Raw genomic sequence first — 18,223 nt, 5'->3', positions numbered from 1 at the left:
CATGTGGGGCTGGAGGAGCAAGAGCGGGAGATGAAAGGAGAGACCAAGAGCTAGAATGTGTGGAAGTAGAGTTAGAAAGGCCTTCTGGAGGTTGATCTGGATCCTACCCTGCAGAGCTGTGTTTTTCCCCTCTCCTCGACAAAGTTACCAAGCACTAAAGGGTTGTGTTCTGGTATACTGTTTGGCCCTGAGAGCTGCTTGAACGTAATCAACCCCACAGAGTCAAACTTCTCCATGCAAAGCCATTGATACGGGATTGACTTTGTATATGAATCAACTTCAATTAACAGAAATTAGACTCACGCTGTGCTTGTTCTCTGCATGCATTTTGGTGAAGCGCAGGTAGCCAACTGGAGCAAAAGCATCTGCAGAGTGAATCACTGTCTCGGCTTCATCTCTGCGCAAACAAACAGAAAACATCCAGACACCTGGAGGAAGAAAATAATTTTGTCGACTGAGGGTTGTGCTGGTTTACTCACATTGTTATCTTCTTTTTGAAGATTGGACAATCGAGTGTGAAGGTTTCATATTCACCTCCCTCACCACAAATATGGACTCCATACTTGTCAGAGAGCTGCTCAGAGCAAAGCAAAATATTTTATTTTAGTAATATGCCATAGTATGGAAAACATTCTGCAAAATGATGCTAATCAGTTTACAGATATTTTAGCATTTGTGCTATCGTACATTAATATACAATAATGATTCAGTGCTGGCAACTTTATACGACAATATCCAAACCAATGGAAAAACAAAGATTTATGTAACTTACAGTTCCAGTCAGACATTTCTAAAACCTCAACATGGGCATGAATGTCATATTAACTTACTGATATTCTGATAGCAAGGATGGGGTGAGTTTAAAATAGTTGTTTTTCTCTGGTCCACACAAAATTGAAATTACACAAATACAAATGTCCATCCCCTCCTGAACAAATCTCCCCTAGCAAGTTACACCTTTATCACGCTTTTGTAGAAATCAACAAGCTTCTGGTATAATTTCTATTGTAAATTGAACAACTGAATTGGTTCAATTTAAAATTTAATTAAATTAATCTATCTTAAGCTGGAAGATGCCAATGTCACTGTCCACTTCGAAGAAAGCTTGACATCAACAGACTGAGAAGTTGCTGACTAAGAACCATCTGTTCCTAATCAACATGTAAATGTTTGAATTTGAAGCTGTCCACAAGGCCAAACTAAATTCCTTTGGTAGATAAATGTTCAGGCAAGACAAAGCTTGAGCTGTTTGGCCAAAATGGCAGGATGTTTGCTTGTTTTTAGAAATCATTGAAGATAAAAAAAGGAAAAGTTCCAATATCTCTTTTATACTCAAAATGTGTTAAAAATTTAGGCTACTGATAACGTATGTAAACTTCTGACTGGAACAGCATATGTGTATTCAATAGAAAAGTATGTGCACATTAAGATATCACAAAGTACTGAGGTCAGATTGTTGGAAAGGTATCTAAGAGTGTATGACCTGTTTCAAATAGGGCTGCATATCGGCCAGGGATTTTCCTAAGTGCTTCTCTGGATCCAGGCCTGGCATCCGCATGGAAAATGCAGGAGAACATTAACAAAGCAACACAAACAGAGACAAATACACACACACAAACACCGTGCACACAGACAAGAAGAGAGAGGGAGAGAGAAAAAAAGGTCTGATCAGAAACGGACTTAGTGATTGAAGATGACAGGCAGGGAGGTTTACGGGCAGTCTCACAAAAACTCTCCTAAACCTGCACCCTGGATCTATTTGTTTGACTTTGCAAGTAGTGTACACAGATCTCTCTCTGTAAAGGCAACAATTTTCAATTGCAAGCCACAAACTCCCCCAATGCTCCCTCGCCTGCCCCCTGCACATGTAGTTCCCTTTGAGAACATAAACTCTGGAAAGAAATCTTGTTTATTTGCCTTTTTTCTCCCCTTCCCCTGAAATGGTGCATGGAAGTGACTCACAGGCATGGGAGAGAAAAGAAGAAGGGGAAAGAAAGAGGTCCCGGTCAGTTTTGCATGCATACCGAGTGGTGGCATGCTCTGGCTCACTCCCCCACACTCCCCAGACAATAAGACAAAAGCGTTTAATTTACCATTTACAAAAACAAATGCGCTCTTCCTGTTTATAGCAATAAAAATCTGCTGCTTCAGATTCATATTAACAGACTGACTGGTTTAATTTAGAAATGAAAGGTAGAATAAATCAATCAACAATGTCCTAAACCCTGGAGGGGTTTTGTTCCTTTGAGACGGTGAAGTCCTGACTTTGCCTTTTTGACTCTGGAGTTCGAGGCCTCAATGTTGAACTTCATCTCACCCAGAAAGAAAGTGCAGCCATCAATTTCCTACAGCAACTTTACCGCTCAGACACAAAACAAAGCTCACAGTACCAGGTGCTTACGACAAAGAATAGAACAATAAAAACATAACAGGACATGAACATAAAATGCTAAATTTGAGGAAATTCCAAACTAAGTATTTGCCCTTTTTCCTACTTTTACAGTTAAAAAAATAACAGTACGATTGTAAAGTCACAGGAACCACACAAGTGCAGCTGATGGTCTTTCATGATCGCTTTCTTATTTTTCTACAGAAGTATCTCAATGAATTAAAATAATGTTCTAGATCAGTGGTTCTCAAATGGGGGTACGCGTACCCCTGGGGGTACGTGGAGGTACTGCAGGGGGTACGTGAAGCTTTTCAAAATATCTTTAAAAAATCAGTAGGCTCCTCATAATAAGTCTTGGGAAAAATTATTTTGTAAAAAGTTCGATAAAATATAAATGTGTGTTCATGCACTGAATTTTATATTCAGTATTTAGTTTCAATATCCTTTAAAATAAAACGGTTTGACTGGTTTTATACCTTCCTGGTGGTCACCGTCTTCTGTTTTTCTTTTTTGTTTAACCATGCAATGTTTGCAATATGGATGTATTTGTCAGGTTCACTGATATAAGTTGTTTGGCTTTAATAAATCAGACAGTGATTTTACAGCACTGTACCTCTTTTTAATTCCAAAAATGTTTTGCCCGTGTCAGGGGGTACTTGACTAAAAATATATTTTTAAGGGGTTACATCACTGAAAAAAGTTTGAGAACCACTGTTCTAGATAATATATTTCTAATATTAAATTTAAAAAGTGAAACTCATTTTGAATAGCTGTTTAAACACAGAGTAATCTATTTCAAGGATTTAATTTTCTAACTTCTAATGATTATTGCTGATAGAGAAGGAAAACCCAAAGTTCTGTTTCTCAGAGAATTAGAGTACTGCATCAGTCCAAAATTTCCAGCATTTTGGTTGGAAAGAATGGAAGGAAAATGTGTTGTAGAAAACATTTCACAATAATCTGGAATAACAGCAATGTTGAGAGGACAAGTAGAGTGTATATTACGAACATCAGTTTGCTGATAATTCTTTATTAAAATTGGCCCTTTATAATATATACTATGTTGAGTTTTCAATAGTTACAACTGCTATCTAAAGGTGCTGTTTTTTCTGAATATCTAATTTTGAGTTTGCAGGTGTCAGGTGTCTCTCCTGATTGGTGGAGCCAAAAGATGGACAGATTTGGACTGGTTTCCCAGGAGGAGATGGTGGATGATGCAGATTGACCCGTTTTCATTCTTTGCTTATCCCAACCTGCCACACCTTTACTGTGAAGCACCTTTGAGAACACATTCAATGCTGTACATGTTTGTGATTGTAAATTGAACAACTGAATTGGTTCAATTTAAAATGTAATTTAATTAATCTATCTTAAGCTGGAAGATGCCAATGTCACTGTCCACTTCGAAGAAAGCTTGACATCAACAGACTGAGAAGTTGCTGACTAAGAACCATCTGTTCCTAATCAACATGTAAATGTTTGAATTTGAAGCTGTCCACAAGGCAAAACTAAATTCCTTTGGTAGATAAATGTTCAGGCAAGACAAAGCTTGAGCTGTTTGGCCAAAATGGCAGGATGTTTGCTTGTTTTTGAGTTTGCAGGTGTCAGGTGTCTCTCCTGATTGGTGGAGCCAAAAGATGGACAGATTTGGACTGGTTTCCCAGGAGGAGATGGTGGATGATGCAGATTGACCCGTTTTCATTCTTTGCTTATCCCAACCTGCCACACCTTTACTGTGAAGCACCTTTGAGAACACATTCAATGCTGTACATGTTTGTGAGGAGTCTATGTGTTATTGTTTTGGCTGCTTTATTTTGAATAGGTATGTTTCTTCGATATTTTAGATAGTTGTTCTATGTTTTGGCAGAAGTGCACGCTGAACCTGAACCTAGCACCTTTTCAGTGTTGAAATCTGAAAAGAAAAACATCATCTAAACAAATCATTATAAAAAGGGTATGACTGTGTTTTGTGGCTGCTTAAAGTCCGACTACGATGGATCGCCTTCATCTTGGTGCCTAACCACCCTGAGTCAGGTCATTAGAGCCAAGTTTACCAAAATTAACAGGAATAAAGTCTTGAGCGTTTGTATGTGTGACTAATCGTTATAGTATACGAGCTTCACTTTTATGACATTTCAATGATATTTTAATTTACTTCAAGGCACCTGTACATTATCCACACGGTTTTCCTCTGACTGGCATAACCATTAACAAGTAACTGATGACCTATCTGGGTGAATCGTAGAGTGGTGACAGTGATGTCACGGTAATAAAGATAGTTGTTGAAATGGCCACATAATTCCCACCGAAAATCGAATATAGCTTCTCCACTAGCACAGATCACGTGGTCCTGCTCATTGGCATGGTCATCTGTTTAATTAGACAAATGAAGTTAATCCTAATGTGAGAATCTCTCGTCTCTCATGGCCTGACAACCTCAAAGGTTAATGTGTCATCTTCAGGCCCCATGAGGAGCGATGGCTGGAAGACGAGAGGAAAATGGAAAGGAGATGTGAAGGAGGGATGTCGCATCCCATCGAGTGTTCATCTTAATCCCAGCTGCGTCTCTGCTGTGGGTCTCCGTGGTCCAGCGCTTCAGGGAGGAGAGATGGAGGGCCATGGTAGTGAGGAAGGAGGGGAAAGAAGCAGAGTAGACAGGGTGTGGAAGGATAGAATGAGCAGGCCCTTATTCTCCTCCCAGGGGATCTGTAGTCTTAATTAGTGTGAGAATATCTAATCTCAACATCCTCTCATCTTAACCCCGCCACAAAGGTAATAAGGAGGGTGAAGAAAAGCATTAAAATTCAATCCAATTAAAATATCCTCTTTAATTAGTCATGCCTTTTAACAAATTTTGAAAATTGGCTCCGCGCTCCTAAGGGTGGGTGCAGCGTTTTTTAATGTGTTCATTAACTTCCCAGCTCTTAAATAATATATGACACATAATTTGATATTTACAAGGAGAGAACAGGATGACTGAAACCTTCGATGACAGGAGTGAGTGATAAAACCATACTAAGATGGCATTAATGTGGAACTATTTCTCCAAAGACCACTTAGCACTTGTGTGAGTGTTTTCCTAATTGATGTTCTGGTTGGAATTAAGGTTACTGAAACCATTTGTACATGAAGGAAGCTGGGATGAGGCTGCACTTGTACAATATATGCTTTGCAAACTCCTAAAGAAGCCATCAGTGCAGGCTACTGGCGATCTAACACCACTCATTTGCATGATCTCCACATCTCTGTCTCCTCTAAACCTGTTTTACAACTTGACCTAAACCCAATTACCTAACCTCATTATGCCACATTAAACCCAAATAAGCCCACTAGAAGCTGCCATTAGTCTGCCACCAGAGACAGTAAGACCACTCTTTGGAGAGACACAAGCTTTCCTGAGAGAGACTGAAAGGAATGACTCTCTTTTAAAAGGGTCTTTTACATCTTATTATCCCATAAAAGTCCAGTTAAATTCAGTGAACTTTAAAACTTCAATGTCCAGTAATGACTAAATGCATTTTTTAGAAGCACCAAGATGGCATTTAGGGGGCAATATTCAAGAAGAAGACAAAGTTTACAAGGAAACCAGATAAAAACTGAGGTTTCCTTAAACTGAGCTTGAAAAAAACCCATTAAAAACAAGATAGGTGACGGAAATACAATGTGTCGTTGAGGAATTGTGAGTCAAGTACCAAAAACGTATATAATTCCAGTACTAAACAATTACGCAGGGGTGGGCAACATTGATCTAAAGCTTTATTGTGATATTTTGTGATAGTATTGTAATAAGAATATAATGGACTATAAGAACTATGTATTACATATTTTTAGGTAACTATGACTAATTGATTGGAACAGCAATCATAGCAATAAAATAATTGTCTACAACAGCCTTACACATTTGTAATATGCTTCTTTAGGACACCAGTTACATAAAAAAGCCTTTGTATCGCTAAAATGCACACAGTAACTGCATTTAATCATATTTTCAAATGTATTGGCATTTGTTAAAACGCTCATTGAACAGAGAAAATAATAAAAATAATCTAAGGAAAATTTGTAAAAATATATATTAATTGCAACTTATCAATTTCAATTTATTATGAAAATGATAAATACAGCTTATTATGATAGACAATATGATAAATACCTGTCCCTATGTAAACCGTTAATGTTCATTAAAACTGATGCAAACACTGTAGGCACCAACTTGTGGTCTGGTCAAACCCAAAGAATCCATAAAGCCTGGCTTCACAACCTTAATTATATCACAAGAGATCTTTTGTCTATGATCCAACAGGCCAGGAATGTTCTGTGAGACCAAGAGGAAAGAAGGGAAGTTAATAAAGTCAAAAAGTAAGATATAAAACTTTATCTTTATGCATGAAAAGCTTCTGAAGAAAAAAACTTGGATCCAATGGAAACAATGAAAAAGCAACTTTTGTTTACTCAACAGACGTTCACTCAGGAGAAAAGGCTTCTCTCACTTCTATCCTTCTTAAAGTCAGAAACAATTATCTCCAGGCCTCTATCCTCTATATCTTTTGAGAAACCACGATTAGTCTTTCAACCCTTGAGAAGGTAGATTTTTGTTGCCCAGCAGCGCTGGGTTACCTATTTAATTAAAACTTCTTGTGATTTTGGTTACTGAGCCTAATGCCAAATTAAAAAGCTGCGAGATTCTAGATACTGTCTAAACTGAGCTGAGCACAGTATTGCCGACATCCGCAGGCTGTCTTAAGATCTGGTGAGCGAGCTGACAGCTCCGCTTTAATCCCTGCCTTTAGAGAGAAATAGCAGAGAAAATTGGATTCATGATGTGTAACATTTTAGCCTTTAAATGGGTGAAATAAGCATCTCCTTCCTCATAGGTGAGCCGCATCAGCTTTTAAACAACGTTTTAAAAGATTGTTCGCCAAAACAAAAGCTGTTCACTATCACCTAATCTTTGCAAGGCAGACCGATGATTACAGAAATGAAATAAGGAAGGAGAGGGAAGTGGTACAGCATAAAGCATGGTAGGATTAACAGGATATGTGAAATTTGTCAAGCTCTTATCTAAAATTCTGTTGGTGTGAGAAGCATAATAGACAGCATAAACTTTGCTACAATGCCATCAGGATGTAATCTTATTTTCAGAAAAAAAAGTAAAATAAAAGAAATAACCTGCAGTGAAGTAGGCATCACTTAACCTTTTTGTACCCTTGTATCTGGTCAGTTATATGTTATACGTCATACGGAGGTGGGAAATATGACAAAAATATATCACACATACTTACCCGATCTACAACTTTCATAGATCTATCTTTTACAGAAGCTACAAATTTATAAAATATATTTTTCACATATTTGTTAAAAATGTTACGTTGTCCTGACAGTATAATATGGGACAGATGACCTCTGAAAAAAAAAAAAAAACTCCTCTGCCTCCTTCTACTGACACCTGAAGAAATGCACCACTCCTGGTCAAAAACAACCGTCAGAAAACAACAACAGTCAGAGCAATGGAGGAAGGTCTTGGCGCTGACAATCATGCTAGCAAACACGCTGCTCACACCCTTCCTTTAGCTCTGCAGCACTGCAGCACCTTCCCCACAGCAGAGCCTACCATGAATGCTCAGGCTAGCCAGCATGGCCATCTACAACAGTGGATAAATGGTTTTCCTGGAACCATAGGGTGTTTCTCCACTTGGCATCTGCCTACACTGCCAAAGGTACCAAAAACCGGTTAAACGGCCGTGTGTTAAAAAAAAAAAAAAAAGACCTGACCCTCACCTGAGCAGGTCACAGAAACACAGAAAACTGCAGCAAACAATCCACTATCTCATTCACCTCACATCACCACAAAGGGTGAAAAACACTTGGATTTTTTTGTAACTTGCTTTCATTGGTTCGCATCCCTAATTCAACAAATTCAATTATGTTTCAAGTTATAGTGGTAGTGGTCCCCTTTCAATGTTTAATTCTTCACAATGTAATACTTTTATATCACCAGCACTTATGATAAATAAGTGTATAAGATTTGACTCAGAAAAATCAATTTTGGTATTTTTATATACTTGTTAAAGGATGATAAATAATTTTACTATTTCTGAGCTTTGAGAAAAAGACTGACAACTTTTTCTTACTGTGACAGCAATTTCAAAAGATTTTAATTAGGAATAAATCAAAAGACACAAAGACATACAGTATAAGACATAAGACATATAATGTCAATGTCATTTTGATTATCTTCTAAAATTTAAGCTTTATTAGATACAAGTTGAAGCTCGTATCTAATAATCAGAAAACATAAAACTCTGAGGGGAAAAGAACTCAATTATTCAACATGCAAACCTTTTACTAGTCATTATCATAACTATTAATTGTCCTGAAAGATAAATTTAATTATTTTTCTGGTAATTTAAAGTTCATGCAGACAGACCTTGATTTCACACGTGCCAATTACTCCTGGCAGGACCAATTAATTGCTGAACCTGTGCCCTGATACATACCTGCACTAATCAATCAATTATCTAATTACATGAATATTTTATACTAGCTTTTAGAAATGCCAATTAGCATGGTCAGCTCAAGAGATATTGCATTTTGAAGAGACAGCTTCAGAACCACAAAACACATTTTTCTTTAATTAGAAGCATTTCCTAGCATTCATTTGCATAAACTTGGGTGATTGAACTTACTCCCCTCTATGACAGTTGGCATCTTTAAAAAAAAAAAAAAAAGGTTTTAGGCAGTCATCAGCTTACAAACACGCTTTCAAGAAGACCGACTTTGAGCATTCAGACAGATACGCTTCAAGGATTTCTGGTCTTGGTGGAATTTTGGTCGACTAGAAAAGCTAATGATGGAAAGTAAATCTTGAATGACTTCTCATTTCTGAGAATCAAACAGAGGAAAAAAACACCAATTTCAGACTTATACAGAATATCATAAGCTGTTGCAGTTGGGATTTCAGACGTAGACTTAACCTTTGCCCCAGGAAAGTTGTTTTTTTCCCCTCTTTTTCTAAAGGTCTGCACAAGTAAATCCCTCAAAGACTCATTTTCTTTCTCTGCCACACACAAAAACCAAAGCCCACCAGGTACGCCCTTCTGTTACCCAATCTCCCCTAAGCAGCACACCTCACTGCTCAGACCTGCTCCCACCAAAGCTGCAATTATGGGGGGCTGCCTAAAATGCCTTTGGCGCTTGCCCCTCTATTCAATTCTCTCCTTTCTAATTACTACTGCCCTGGGACAGGTGAGAAGTCAGGACTGATACGATCTGCTCGCTTTACCTGTAGCCAAAACACACACATACACGTACGCACACAAACATCTACAGCCTGGACGCCAAAACATACGCATAAGGCACCCGAGGTGATCTTCTATTCTAATTATAATCTTTCAAAAAATTTTAGGAATTTGCTTTCAGATCAAGTTGTGTTTGGATTAGAAAGCTTGGCAGGGTAGGAGAGTTATAAGGCGACACGTCTTCAGTGAGTTGTTTTCTTAAAAACATTTCTTTCATTTAATTTCATGATTAGGCCATAAATGAAAGACGAAGAACAACTTTTGCATTTGTACAAAAGTACATTTGACAGTTCTACTGAAGCCCTCATCAGTCTGAACTATTTGATTCTAAAGAAGATAAACTAAATGTATCATGTCTTTAATTGATTTTAAAGCAAAATTTCTCCTGCTCAGTTAATTTAGCGAGAAAATAAAATCTTGAAAACATCTCTCCTTTGATGGCCATCATATTTATTGTCAAACCCCTTTTATTTATTATTAACATAAAAAATGAGTGTTGGCTGCAGCAACTTAAGTACCAACAATAAATGGTTTTGCAAGTGCATGCCATAAGGGGTTATTTAAGCAGTGTTGAAAGATGGGCAGAATATTCTAAACATACTCAGTTTCACAGTTCATCAGTCAGCTCCAGACTCCGATCCGACTGATTGCTTCCAAAGGTGACAACAAGCACTTAACAGGACGTAAACAGTGTGTATATAATGACCTCCCCCTGCAAGTAATTTAAGAGTAAAAAGAACCATTTGTAGCCATAATAATAATTTATCACTGCAACAGCCCAAAAGACTCCAGCTGCACTGTCAAGTAGATACAGGTACGGATCCTGACATCATGTACTTGAGAGAAGAATAAAGGAAAACTTTTGTTCTGTCCCTACTGTTTTACAGTAATCTGATCTTTCTGTCCTCAGGCTCCAAAACAGATGAGAGGAGAGCATGTGACTCCATAGTAACCTCTTTCCTCAGAGCTGAAGCAGTTGAAGACTGCAAATGAGAGAAACAAGATTTTAATCTTCACTTCACGGACCGTATAAATGGAGCTATGCATAGGTGAGCCTCTCCTACACGGTGCAGACATGCGCCGGTTATTGACAGCTTGCATTAATGTGAGGGGCAATCACCTGTGAGTATTTCTCAACTGCCAACCATCTCTCCACCCACCCTCCTAACACAACGCCACAATAATACCTCCCTCCTCCTCCTTTGTGCTTCTTATCTTTTCATATTGTTCTCTGGTTCAATTCATTGCCGCTGGCGCAAGTCTTAACACCGCCGCTAAGCCACAGATTAATGGGTTGGTATTACTTCACTCATCTCCTTGTCTTCCTTTAGATACACCGCTTTTTTCCACTAACTTTCATTATAAAAAGTTTGTGTTTCTGACCAGCTTGGCACCTCAAGAAGAAGGAAATAAAAGGAGGGAAACAGGCAACTAGAACGGAGGTTAACTGGCTGGGGCACAAACAAAAGACAAGCAAAGAACTCACCAAAAGCAGCAACTTTGATGAGGATGGCATGTAGGTCAGATGATATCATCTCAGAGAGCAGCGACTCTTGGTCTCGGCGCCACAGGTAAGCCAGGGGCTGCAGACCAAGCCGCAGACATCTGTGAAACAAGTGAAAGAGATGCAAAGTAGTTATTATTGAATATCTGCCCACTTCAGAACATTGTCACAGCCTCATATTGGCATAGCACCTTGTCTATTTACATGAAAGCTGTCACCCAGATAGGCCCACAGTTCACAGCTTATTAATGGGAAACAAAAAACCCCATTTAAAGATTTTTATTACACCATGCAGCCAGAGGTAACATGAGTCAAACTGTATATTCACAAATGTCCACCAATCAAAGTACTGATGAGGAGCATTGTGTCTATTACACATGCACAAATATTTATTGGTATCGCTGTTAAAAAATGTGTTGAAATTCAGCTCATGTTGTGGCAGCAGTAGCATAATCTCACAGTGAAAAAAAAAATAAAAAAAATACAACTTTTAATTTGAATATACTTAATGAGAAATCCTAATCTTGTTCGCTAAACTCTAGACCAAAATTTAACTGTTTTGCAACAAGCAAGATTCAGTTTGGTTTGATCAAAATGGGAATTTTATTTATGCAAACTGTCAAGTATGGTGAAATACTATGATGCAATGGGCTTGAGTCTTCGCCAAAGAACCCCAGGGACCTTGTTATAAAGGATGGCATCACGAACCAGATCATTTTAAATAAGACTGTAATCTAGTGGACTCAAGAGATTGTGCAATGAATGTTTGGTCCAACGTTTTATAATGTTATGGTAGAAAAGATAAGTCCTTTCTATGGCCAAAAAAACAAAGTACAAAGGCTAGTAAGTGTGCCATGTAATTTCACATTTATAAAAGATGTATCTTAATGATAGATTTCTTATTCTATTAAATAATGGGACTCAAAGGGCTGGATTTTTAGTTTACATTTTTGTTATTGAAATAATCTTTTATCAGTGGCGCCAATAAATGTGGTTGTGTCTCAATTTCATATACATGTGAGTAAATTTAGTATGTGTTGTTAAAACAATATCTTTAGTGTTGCTCTGTCTGGAAAACAAAAAGAGACTAAGCTGGCGGAAACTTGAAGGAAAGAAAAAAGGAAGGAGAACTAATGCTTTTCTATTGTTAAAATTCTTTTATGTTTAAAGATTTGTTCAGAAAAATCTTAAAAATGATGAGAATTTCAGCTTACTTACCTAGAATGAAACATGTCTATATACAAATGGCATAAGCAAAACAAAAAGTGTGTACATGTGACTGTGTACGAATAAACAGAACCCTGTCTTAGTTTAGTTTAGTCACACAAGTGAGGGAAAAACTAGATGTACCATTTTCCTTTGGTGAGCCACAGATTGTGCCTTACTTGAGTTCAGAGGAGCAAATAAGCTTTGCTGTTCTAAACCTCCAGTGTTTGACTTACACATTTTCCACACGGACCCTCTGGTAATCGGATAGAATAGCTCCTACAGACACTGCCTCAACGGCCTCCTTTTCCTGTGAGGACAAGAAACAATAATAGTTCATTGGGGTTTTTTTTATTATAAAGAAAAGACAAAAACTTGCTTGGTAACTGAACAGGGGTGTCATATTCTCCTAGAGTAAACTATTCTTTTTGAATTTGTAATGGAATCCAAAAGTGCTACAGAAATGGCAAACGGCAACCAAATTTCCCTTGTTGTTCAGACTTTGGGCTTATTAAGGTTTCCTTGGTACTGCCGATGAAGGGAGCTACACGTGAAGCTTAATGTAAATTGCATGTGCTTTAAACAACCATCCCAATAAAATGTCTTAAACATTCCTCTTGCTCCAACTTTAACTGCTCATTATGCGGAAGCATGGGTAACAGGGACTGAATGGCTTTGTTCACTTCCTGTTGTCAAACTACTACCATATATACTACAATTCAAAAACAATGCAGAAACTCAATGTCATCGTTCACAAGTCTGGCTTCTATTTGCTGAATGGCTCAGATTAAATGCATCCTGAAAAATTGAACTCAAAGGGACAAATCCCAGACAGAGCAATGAAGGGAGATGAGAACTGTCTTAAAAACTTAAGTGTGTGTTTGTGCATGCATGTGCACAGACATTACCAATGATAGATTCTGTGTCTTACAGGCTGTCCACCAATATTACAGAAATGCTAAAACCAAGACAATTACAAGAAAGAATGATATGTTGACAGTTGACAAGCAGAAATTCATTGACGCAAGCCAAAACGAGGGTAAGCCATTACAATTCATTGATGTAAAGCTGGGTGTGCATAATGCTGTATACCAGTATATTAATGAAGAGTTAAGGGCAAGGGAAAAGTGTGGCAGAAAATTGTCCACAAGCAACAACCATAATTACAGCTTTGAGAAGATTGAGAAGCAAATTCAATTCAAGTTTGGGGACTTTGACAAATAGGAGTGAAACTGGGATCAGAGATTCAAGAGTCATTCTACACAAATTTATCCAAGACACTGGTTAAAATTGTGTCATTCCTTGTGTTAAACCAGAAAGAAGTCCAGGAGAATTTCTGAAATAATAAAATTGTTAACATTCTAATTTACTTAGAAACAACTGTATCAACATCTGGTCCAGATTTTCTACCCTCTGCACATCCAGCCATAAGATGGAGCCACACTGACGACTTAAAGCACCAGCGCAACTTTCCATCTGTGAGTGGCATGTATCTTTAATATTGCTAAAGGCATATCTAATTGCTCTTCATATCATATTCATACTTCAAAAACTGTGGGACAACAATGCACTTGAGAGATGCTGGCGCAGCCTTGAGATGCATTCAATCTTCTTACAGAAAAACAGGCTTGATCTAGAGTGACACACTCAAACACGCACATATACACACACGATCACGAGCAAGAACCACATGCTGATGGTTATACATCCTCATAAATGCCTCCATGCTACCCCCCTCCTCTACCCACACACACCTGCAGATTCATTAGAACATTACATGGGCTGTAATTAGAACAAGAGGCAAGGGTAGGAGCAGTGGAGGGATGCCCAAGTCTCCAGTAAATTACCTTGTAGCCATTATCAATTTCCCTGGCTACTGGTCCTTAAGATAACCCCCCACCCCCTCCTCATCCTCCATTGCCCCTCCCTCTCCCTGTGGTCCCTTCCTGCAATTTTTCTCTGCCTGATAAACATGCTGATTAAAGCGAACATGGTGTAAACCTTTGATACTTTCCTAAATGAAATCCATGCCCTGCCTGGGGCTTGATGCTGAGCTCAGACACACAAACAAACATGCACGCACAGCTCCACATAGGCACACCAGCTAATCAGATAAAGGATGCGCTCCATGCATGTGCACTGTGCTAACTGTGCAGCAGAGGATGTGAGGTATTAAACTGTAGGCATACAGTCAAACACAGAGATATCTTAAGAAGGGATATTCCTCAAGTTCTAAAATCTCTCCAGAGAGTCCAGGACCAGAACATACATTAGAGTCAATCCCATTGCCTGGTGACAGTAATTAAGTCAGACTGATAACATTTCAGGCCAGCATAGAGGGAAAGGTGGCTGCAGGCGGTGTCATGTAATTCTAGGTAAGCCTCGAGGAAAACACCACTCTAATACAATGATAACCTTTTGCCTAAATGCAACTGTCACTCTCTAAAGAGGCAAATTAGGAGCCACAGAGTGGAATTAGGGAGGACAGACAGAAAGCTGAGAAGATTCACAAAGGAGAGAGTTTGTAAAGGAGCGTGCAACATCAACACCAATTTAGTCCCTCGGCTTTAAACTTGGCAGGACCTGACAAGAGCATCAGAGCGCCAGAGCAACAACAAATAAGAGCTTCTTTGTGTATTTTAGTCTGTCTGTCTCCCTCTATCTACCCTCTCTCAGGAGGCAGGCGGTTGTGGGTACTTGGACCTCAAAGGTTCAACTCTGCCTCGTCTAATTAAATGGCACCTCTTTTTTTCCCTGGCTCTCATTACATCCCATCGCACAGCCTTACAGCCTACTCGCCACTAATTATAACATGAGATGAATTTCTCACACATCCCTTTCTGTTTGCAGTGGAGACTTTTGCTACTGGAGCATTTGGCAGTGGCTTTGGGAAATGATTATTTTTGGATGAGGCTGTGTTTTTGTCGCCATTACAGAATTGCCAGGAGACAGGCTGGAATGAGGAGGGATAGCGCTGCTCTGGAGATTATTTTTCAAAATCTAGTCCAAGACTCAGGGTGAATTATTTTGAATAAGCCATAGATTAGAAATGATTGATGTTTGGGGTATTCATACTACTATGAAAACAAATTTGTAGTTTTTAGAAAAGCTGAAATTTATAGTTAAAAGTAAAGATATTATAAAAACAAGGTACCTTAGTAAAACACAGAATGAAATGGAATCTTTTCCAGAGCTTCTCTGACAAAACAATACTTTGACTGTTAGAGGTGAAACCTAAGTAATATTAATAATCAACGCAAAGGTTCTTAGGAGGGTCAGAACCCAATTTGTAAAAGCCCTTTTCTTTTGCCACATTCAAACCACAAACTTCCTTGTAGTTATTGTGATTTCATGTGATAAAGCATCACAAGATAGTGCATAATTGTGAAGAGCAAAATAGTTCAAGTATGGTCAAACTGGAAATGCTGTGTGAACAACACTTTCAATTGGATTAAGTTATGAACTATGATTGGGCCATGCTAACACATTGATAAAATTTTGTTGGTCTATTGCGTAAAAAAATACAAAAACATTTAAGGTTGAAGTGTGATAAAATATGATGGGGTATGAAAACTTTTGAAAGTCCCTGTACTTTGTTCTTGATTTGCTATTTTTGACATGAAATGACCCTAACCTTGTTGAGACATTGGGGTTTTATTCAACTCCTGCCCAGGCCTATTCTTGCATGGTGTTGTGCAACTGTCCTAGAAGCTCCATCAAAGGCAGGCTAAACAAAGGCATGACCTGACTTCCCATGTATTCTCCAGCAGGCAGAGAAGCTATTAATGAGGATCTATGGCCCACAGCAATGGAGGCCCTTAGTCCCTCTAGCTATGTCCATCAGGATACTTAGCCCCATGCAGTCATTAACTTCTGTTACTAATTGTCAAATTCATTAAACTAATCCTTCCCCCACATCCTGATGTCTCCTGTGGAAATAGATGGAGAGGCCTGAGTTATTAAGATGTCAGCTGTGGAAAAGATTAAGGCCAGCAGACATGCTCCACAAAGAAACGATACGGCCATTAAACTCTATATCAGGTAGCGTGTGATGTATTTTGTAATTATATGTACATTTGTCTTTGGAAGGAAGCAAAAGACTGGTTCAAATGTATTCACAGTCACAGACATGCCTTCAGTCACGACATCTATCTGCACTAAAGATACATACAAAAATGTATCTGAAGGAAGCTGCAATTCTCTCCTCACTTGGGTAGATATTCAGTCAGGGAAATGTTTAACAGCCAAAGCTATTAACAGCAACCAAGGCAATTAGAAAGCCATAAAATATTAAAAATTCAATATTCATATTCATATGGAATACATCAGAACCCTCATTAATGCTCTCTCAATGGCTGTCACAATGAGCTTCTAATTATACACCCTAACAATACAAAGCTCCAATTTGCAGAATGGTGGGTTTCCAAAATGCCAGATTCAGTCTGAGCCCAGAGCTCCCAGATTGTACCTATTACAAACGCAAAGTAACAAATTATCACCCTGGGTCCCTATGAATTTTTCATGTCAAAAATATATTCTAGAAAATGACATTTTAAAATAAAACACGTATAAGAATAGCATATTTCTCAAAACAGGAAAAATGACTTTGAATTCATGGCAGAAAGTTCTACAGGTATCAGGCTTTAAACATAGAACCTGCAGAAAGCTTTAAAGTGCAACCATTTCCATTCGTTTACAGATCTGTAAACAATGATAAAGGGTTTAAAATTTTAAGGTTTAAACCTTTTTAAATTCCCCATAGTGGAAAATACCAAAAATATAATTCCAAACCTTTCCAGAATGTCCTGATTATAAATCCTCTTTGTAAATTGCAAATTGGTGAACATGTACGGCATAATGCTTTACATAAATGTTGTGTGTTTTATGTAGTGTTCTATCTGTAATATCAGTTTGGTGGAAAACTGAAGAAGGTGGAGGAATTCAATTAAAGTGCATTGAATGACAGTTTGCACAAGGGCACAGAAGTCCTGTCTACTGCTCTCCAAAGCTGCAATCACAATGTCATATTATCAGCATGTCTGACCCCATAGCTTTAAATTCTACACCCCCTTGTCTTCAACATTCTACTCCATCCAGCCTTCTCTCTGCCCCACCTTCCCTGCATCCATCATGTAAGTGACTGGATGTGACACAGTTTTAATGTTGTCTGCATTAGATGCACTCTGGACCCGTTTTAATCTAATGGGATTGTCCTCCTGTGCTTGCCCCCACTGGAATATTGGGATGGGGGTTGCTGTTGCATCTAAAGTGGATGCAGTGCAGAGTTGGGGCCTGTTGGGGTCAAGCGATCTCGTTTAATGGAATACTGACAAAGTCCTGGGGCGTGATAAGGTGCCCTGACAGCTTAGACATACTAAAATGACAGGACGCTGAGTCTGAGCAAAGAAGAACACAGCTGTTTGATTCTCTTTACCTTTCTGTATGAACCAAAGTGACAACCTGAGTTCAGAAAGAGGCAGGTTACAGCATATGGAAAACCGTATACAAGAAATATTTGGTAGTGTTTATAATTATGTTGCAGCGGTTAACATTTAAAGTTTAACCTTTTCCATTTGGATACAAGAGCATCTACGGAGGGTTTTAGTTACAACAAAACAGTAAAAGGACATGGAGGCTTAGCAGGTGTCTATTTAAAACACATATTAGGTAAAATCTTGTTCGAAAAGCTTTTCAAAAACACATTCTCTATGGTACACTGGTGTTGCTGTGTGTTTGAAGTAGCTGCTGAATGATGGGCTCTTCCTTTGCGCTAGCAGACAGACTGGCTAGATGACTCAACATGTGTCAGGTCTCAACCATGCGCACTGC

General features: G+C 38.5%; 1 protein-coding gene across 1 annotated transcript in view; it reads right to left on the bottom strand.

Moving 5' to 3' along the window:
* Window positions 1-18,223, bottom strand: part of dph6 (diphthamine biosynthesis 6) — a 68,047-nt gene that overhangs the window by 37,216 nt on the left and 12,608 nt on the right. The window contains exons 4-8 of the mRNA XM_023352287.1: window positions 12,631-12,704; window positions 11,171-11,289; window positions 1,484-1,545; window positions 480-574; window positions 304-397 (exon numbers count right to left, since the gene is read on the bottom strand). Coding sequence (XP_023208055.1) covers window positions 304-397; window positions 480-574; window positions 1,484-1,545; window positions 11,171-11,289; window positions 12,631-12,704 — 444 coding nt within the window. The remainder of the gene's footprint in view (window positions 1-303; window positions 398-479; window positions 575-1,483; window positions 1,546-11,170; window positions 11,290-12,630; window positions 12,705-18,223) is intronic.

This window comes from Xiphophorus maculatus, chromosome 19 (assembly GCF_002775205.1).
Source record: "Xiphophorus maculatus strain JP 163 A chromosome 19, X_maculatus-5.0-male, whole genome shotgun sequence".
NCBI classification, from domain to species: Eukaryota; Metazoa; Chordata; class Actinopteri; order Cyprinodontiformes; family Poeciliidae; genus Xiphophorus; species Xiphophorus maculatus.
Note: the sequence above shows the minus strand (reverse complement) of the source record. Positions and strands in the feature narration are given on the sequence as shown.